The 6,634-nt window shown below is 32.2% G+C and overlaps 2 protein-coding genes across 2 annotated transcripts; one reads left to right on the forward strand and one right to left on the reverse strand.

Moving 5' to 3' along the window:
• Positions 1-479: 479 nt before the first annotated feature.
• LOC123704534 lies at positions 480-3,091 on the reverse strand. The gene is made up of 3 exons (XM_045652916.1): positions 2,889-3,091; positions 1,210-2,637; positions 480-502 (listed from the first exon to the last, which is right to left on the reverse strand). Exons 1-3 carry the CDS (start codon positions 3,058-3,060, stop codon positions 480-482), a joined length of 1,623 nt encoding a protein of 540 aa, XP_045508872.1. The 5' UTR covers positions 3,061-3,091.
• A 628-nt stretch (positions 3,092-3,719) lies between these two features.
• Positions 3,720-5,005, forward strand: LOC123704535. The gene is made up of 2 exons (XM_045652917.1): positions 3,720-3,948; positions 4,330-5,005. The coding sequence occupies exons 1-2, from the start codon at positions 3,720-3,722 to the stop codon at positions 4,989-4,991; spliced, it is 891 nt and encodes a 296-aa protein (XP_045508873.1). The 3' UTR covers positions 4,992-5,005.
• Positions 5,006-6,634: the final 1,629 nt, after the last annotated feature.

The following is a 6,634-nucleotide window of genomic DNA, read 5'->3' on the forward strand; positions in this document are numbered from 1 at the left end:
CTGCGCGAAGCTAGAGAAGCAAACATGGATTTTCAGGATTAATTTGCGAAAAAATTTTGACGTAATTTTGTTGTTTAAGTATTTTTCATGATCAGTGTATGCAAAACTACAAGTCCCTTCGCGCTTAATATACCGATAGTGGGACACCCTGTATAGTGTAACCATGCGAATTATCATCATCCTTCATCTTTAATTTTATATAAGTGACGTGATGTTCAACATTGAATATAATATTATAGTCATATTGACTTGATTAACATGAAAATATCTAAATTTATTATCCGTTTTTACACCTCAAATATAGTTAATTTAGAACAATCATCTATATTCTATGACAACATTGTAACCTTAGATTGTAACTTTCAATCTCCTAATAATCGTAAAATCAATTGAAAATTAAGTAGACTGCTTAGTTTTTTTCCTATATTTCTTGTAATTTTATAGCAAATAAATAAATTGTTAAATAATAAGTGTTTTATTTACAAAATATCATCCTTGAACCCTGGAAATTTTTATTTACATTTTTTTAGCTGTGACGCGTGGTTTCAACAGCACGAACCCGCGTGCAATATAATAACTAATTATGTAGCTCATGTGTTATCTGATATAGGCTATATTCTTGTAAAGTTTCATCCAAATCAGTCCAGTAATTTTAGCGAGAAAGAGTAACAAAGATAAAAACTTTAGTTTATAATATCTACTAGTTAGTGTCCTACTTATTTTCTATCACATTAAATTTCACAAATTCTTCCTCGATTTTATATCTCATCTACTGACGGTGCATTTACATCAAACGAGCGAATTTCACACAATTTTAAACCCCAATATTGTGCCAATAATTGTCAAATTCTTTTAGGGTGAACAGGCGTAGAGCATTCTTTCGTTATTCTTAGTGCGTTCGATAAGATTGTATGCAATGTTTATGTTAATGATTAGGTAATGGTAATACTGAACAACACCGAATACGAGTTTTCGTTTACACTATAAGATCAGGAATGCTCTAGCTCTAGCTCCATGTTCGTTTGATGTAAATGCACCGTCAGTAGATTACCTTCACGTCGAGTGGCGACGATTTTGGTATCTTTGAATCTTGCCAAAGAAGTTTCACTTCTGACACGTGTGCTCGGCACACCCGCTCTTTTTTTATATAGGTATGAACTACAGGTTTAAAATAGAAATAAAACAGTAGGTAAAATCAATTTTTTTAATCCTGAAACAAAGAATAAAACTGTTTCATATTTATTGAACTATCCGATATCCCCAAAATTGAATTAGCGTCAAAATCAAAATCGCTATCATCAGAATATTTAAAACATTGCTTCTTTCCACAGTTATATGGATTCTCTTTCGTTTCATATTCATATACTTCCAATGAATGATTAGATGGTATAACAACTGCATTTTGCGTCTTCCTCAATATGTTTTTATATTTAAAGTCAGACAATTTCTTCTCAGCTTTCGGTTTTTCATGTGTCGATGTTCGTTTCCTAAATTTCTTAATAGGAAATATACCCTGACTGAAAATGCATTCTTTATCCTGGATATATTTTCTGTTATCCGTGTCAAATTGTATAGTTTTCTTTTCTTGGCATTTACGTTTATATTTTGCCATGTTACGTAATGCTTGATATAGATTTTGCGGTTCCTCATATTTGTAGAAATCAATTTTTAATTCCTCTTTTATTGTGTTTAGTAAATCTTTCTTTTTTGCCGCTTTTGATAGTGGTTTTCTCCTCATTATAGCGTTGCTTGGTTTTGGAGTTATCACTTGTTTAGGATAGATCAACGATTTCGCCTTAACACTTTTTGGTTTTGGTGTCTTTTTCACTTTAACTGCATCTGGCATATACTCTGATAAAGAAACAAATGGTTTGTCTTCCTTAACATCAAAATTGAGTTCATGGTTATGATCGTGGTCTTTTTCTTTAGTTGCACAGTCGTTTTTAAAATTTAATTTCTTAGCAACAGTTTCGTCAATTTCTAGTACTGCATCAGAATCATTATTAATTACAGCTTTGTCTGTTTTAACATTATAAACGTCGAAAGTAGTTTCCAATAGATCAACGAAGAAATTGTATATGTTCTTGTCATCCTTTGGAGGCACATCTGCGACCAAAGTCAACGGATCTTCCTGAATCCTCACTGGCTTATCTAAAACTCGACCTTCCAAAATTTCCTTAGCTATACCTTCAGCTACACCGCTGTAAATATTGTTTTCTAATAGATCCCTTATTGGGTTCTTTGATTCGTTCAAAGTGAAACTTTTGCTCAACCCTGAGAAGTTAGACGGAGTATGAATTATGTCCTTCTTCGATTGTAGGATGACAAATTTATCATTTATAGGGGACATGTAGTCTTGGCTGTTCAGAGTTTTGGATTTGTACCTCTGCTTTTTATTTTTTACTTGCTTGTCGGCGACAAATTCTTCATCTACGAATGTTACATCATCATCTTGTTTTATATTTTTATTTCTAATCGTTTTTCGTTTGGTCCCATATTTTTTGGGATTATTATAGTCAGGGTATTGAGTGCCAGTTGTCGATTTTGATAGAATATTTAGTACAGATGTTAGAAATCTCTTTTGTCCACGTCGTGGTCGGGGAGGAGGTTTACGATTAACTTCTGCATCATTATTTTCTGAAATTAAAGGAGAAACGTAAAAATTATAAGAAATTAAACTGATCGTTATACGTCTTAAAGTTCAATTATTTTTATAGCTAGCTGCTTGCTCCTGTTTCGCCCGAATAGCCGCTAGAGGAAGCAATAGCCTATGATACTAAATAATGCTGTAGCTACCCAAGGGTAAAATAATTTTTATAATCGTTAAAGTAGTTTCTTAATTTTATTTAGGTATACCTATTCTTTTATTACATTAGTGTGTATCTTACCAATAACATTAAAAAGCATATTATTATCTTTATTCTCTACATAAACCCCTCGTTTCTTTATATTCGAAGGTTGGAATTCAACATCGCTTCTGCTATATTTATTGCGTTTTTCATTTCTTTGCGTTGCACCATTTGATGATTTCGACTTAACCACGACCGTTTTTGGCTCCATGGCTTTATTTTCATTTGGTTGTAAGCATGTTTTTTTGGATTTTTTTAATTTTTTTACAAAATATAAGTATGACAATATGATTTGTCACTTTTGAAGGTGTAGATTTTTTAAAGTTCATAGCTGAGAAATAAGGTATCCATAAAGAGGTTGTGATTAAAAGGTTCTAGTCAATGAAAGTAAAACCAAAAGATTTATTCAAAATCTATGTCCCTTTTCATCTCGATGGCTATGACAAAATCAAACTTCATTACAAAATAGGTGAGTAAATAATAATCCATTTGGTAATAAGATAAATTTCAGTGCATTAATTTTTGGTAATGGAAGTGCTAAATTTAAAGCGAAAGGAACGCAAAAACATTACAAAAATAACAGATCAGGGAGACAATATAAAAGTAATTGAAAAAGTTGACGTGAAACATAGAATAACAAATAATTTACTCCAAGCGGACAGAGGTGATACTAAATCGAAACCTATTGTAAAGTCTATTGAAAAAGAAAATGTTTACAATGATGTTAAAAGAAATAAAACAGTTAACAATGTTATATTCCAATCAAATAAGGGTAGCTTACATCTAAAGAAACTTAAAACTAGAGAGAATTTTACTATAGATGATATAAAAACACATGAAGATACAACAGAAGGTGATAATGCTATACTAATGGATGCAGATATCAAACCATTTTTAAAAAACAAAAACGAATTGAGAATTGAGAAAAATGATTCTATTAAAATTGATGTGAAAAATAATGATGGGAAGAAACGGATTGATACTGAAACGAAGAAAGTGTTGAATGCTGATGAAAGAAAGAAAATTAGGGAGAGGTATACGATAAGGAATAAAGCGAATCGAGTGGTTTCATTGGAAATGCCGAATCTTTTACAAAATGGTAAGTACATATACTTATCTGCTTTTAATTTATGTTCTTAAAAGTTATTTTTTATTGTTATCAGTAATAACTCAGCTCCCGGAATCACAGACACAATAGAAAATCTATTGTGTCTGGACCGATCGGGCCGCTCGGGGCTCAATGGGTGCCCCGTTCAATAAATATTTGTTGAACAACAGTTGATCAACTATGCTACTGGAAACATTGTTTAAATGTTATCTAAATAACATAACGTTACCATTTCAACAAAATTTTACTATGAATATGGGGCTTAAAACTATGTCTTAAAATTTTGGTTATTCAACCAAGTAAGTAAGTAGTTGTACAGGAGATGTATATATATTGTAAACATAGGTATTTATTTAAAATCATTATTTGTAGATGAAAGCTCCAAAAAGATCTGCGACGAGGACGAACATCGAAAATTAGCAGACAGTAAATCGGAGGGCACAAAAACGGTAAAAGATTCAGAAAACAAGAAATCAAAAAGGAGACCCGTGATCACGACGATCCGATCTAAAAACGACGCAAAAGTATACAAAACAGTTACATTCACAGATTTTAAAGCTGAGCAACGAGATGCCAAGGCTCTACAAATAAAGATACCCACAGAAAATCCCCTTATAAGAAAAGAAAAGACTACACCAGTTGTAAATGATGTTGTAGTAAAAGAAATAGATAAAACGACAGAATCTTCACATTATTCAAGCAGTAAATCGCGAAAGAAACGCATTGCACATAAAACAAAGAGAGCAAATATACCTTCACCAGATCCGTTTAGAAAAGGAGAATCACCGCCTACAGAAGTGGCTAAATGGGCACCTAATTGTTTGAACAAACATACGAAACCGTATTACGAAGCGTGGGTTGACACGACTTTGGCAGCCATCACGAAGTTTTCTGAAAAGGACAAAATGTTCCTGGAGAAACAGAATCTAATTGAGAGTTTTAGACGCATGTTGGAACGGCCGGACAGTCCAGATCTAGTTTATAATCATATGGATGAAAAATATCTTGGTAAAATTAAAATTAGGCAGAAGTGACACGGTTAATAAATTATTACATTTTATTTGAACAGAGCTGTGTAAGGAGCTGTGAAATAAATTATCAACATGAACAAAATATGAAAAATATATATTTAATATCAGTGATTCAGTGGCTAAATAATAAATTTATAACTACTGTGGGATTAATAAAGAATTATTTAAAAAAAATATCAAACATAAAATGCGTTTCATTGTAGTTCATCCTTTTGTTATTTTTTTAACTGAGTAGAAATTTTTTGTCTGATGTGGATTCGTGGTTGATCAAAATTGAATTTTTAATAAAAGCTCAGAGATATATTATAATAGTAGGGTTACTTTCGCATTTATAATATTAGTATGGATTAAAATACTTTGTACTTTTTAGTTTTGGCCTAATAACTGCTCTAAGTAAGTAGTAATAGGAAAGTTATGAGATTGAGACTATACAGCCCATTTGACACACCTTACACCTAGATACGACTGAAATAGATTTTTTTACGATATGTTTTTGAGTGTTTATGTAGGTAGTGATTCCTGTTGATTTTTAACCGACTTCAAAAAAAAGGAGGAGGTTATCAATTCGGCCGGTATGTTTTTTTTTATGTATGTACACCGATTACTCCGAGTTTTCTGAACCGATTTACGTGATTCTTTTTTTGTTCGATGCGGGATGGTGTTGAATTGGTCCCATAAAAATTTTATTCGGATAGGACCAGCAGTTTTTATTGTATGAGCATTTTTGTCTGTAGGTATTTGTAAATTTTGCAAGTGCAAGTTTGAAGTCGGTTGTTTTTAACGCAGTTATCACTTGTTCCTAAAAAATATCATACTTTATAACTTGGCTCTACTGTGGCTCTACGCCTGCGCCTGAATAAAAACTTTACCCATTTGATGACTTCGCTATACAATCCCTACTAATATAATAAATGCGAAAGTAACTCTGTCTGTCTGTTACGCTTTCCCGCTTAAACCTCTCAAGCGATTTTGATGAAATTTGTAATCTTTAGACCCTGAGAAAGAACATAGGCTACCTTTTAATGCGAAATATGAACCACGGGCGAAGCTGGGGCAGACCACTAGTTTATTATAACTGGTTTCGAATTTAGATTATTCAATTAGGAAATGAAACCTTGTTACATTCTGACTTTACTTTGCTAAGAGAAAAACTGCGATAACAGTTACATAGTTTTTATAGTACTTACTGACACACTAGTTATATGTGTGTAATGTATTAAGTTGTATTTGAGTAGGTACCATGCATGTAAAGTCATGAGCAGACGCTAGTTCATAATATTATTATCTAGGTATGTTGGTAGGTAGTAGGTACTGAATTATTGTTTGGTAACTGCTTTTTGTTTCATAATTTCGTAGTATGACAATTGAAAAATTACACCACTTATAAGAATGGCTGAAGGAATTTCAATGATAAAAATTTATAAATAGAAAAATTCGATCACAAGGCGGGATTCGAACCCGCGCCCTTCACGCCAATCCGGGGCAGACGCCTGACCGATAATATTTGGTTTGAAAGTGAAAGTTTTTGAAATCAGTCCAGTAGTTTATGCGTAAAAACCATACATAGTTACATACATAATTACAAATCTTTATAATATTAAATATCGATAATATCTTTCTGAACCTAAGTAGTATACTTCAAAAAA

The sequence above is a fragment of the Colias croceus genome, chromosome 30, assembly GCF_905220415.1.
Source record: "Colias croceus chromosome 30, ilColCroc2.1".
NCBI lineage: Eukaryota > Metazoa > Arthropoda > Insecta > Lepidoptera > Pieridae > Colias > Colias croceus.

What these genes read in the sequence shown, in the direction of transcription:
- LOC123704534 (XM_045652916.1), bottom strand. Translation starts at nt 3,060, where the DNA reads ATGGAGCCAAAAACGGTCGTGGTTAAGTCGAAATCATCAAATGGTGCA. An exon ending in TATGCTTTTTAATGTTATTG is followed by an intron (nt 2,638 to 2,888) that starts GTAAGATACACA and finishes CTTTAATTTCAG; the next exon opens with AAAATAATGATGCAGAAGTT. An exon ending in GTTTTATTCTTTGTTTCAGG is followed by an intron (nt 503 to 1,209) that starts ATTAAAAAAATT and finishes AAAAATTTCCAG; the next exon opens with GGTTCAAGGATGATATTTTG.
- LOC123704535 (XM_045652917.1), top strand. Translation starts at nt 3,720, where the DNA reads ATGGATGCAGATATCAAACCATTTTTAAAAAACAAAAACGAATTGAGA. An exon ending in GCCGAATCTTTTACAAAATG is followed by an intron (nt 3,949 to 4,329) that starts GTAAGTACATAT and finishes CATTATTTGTAG; the next exon opens with ATGAAAGCTCCAAAAAGATC.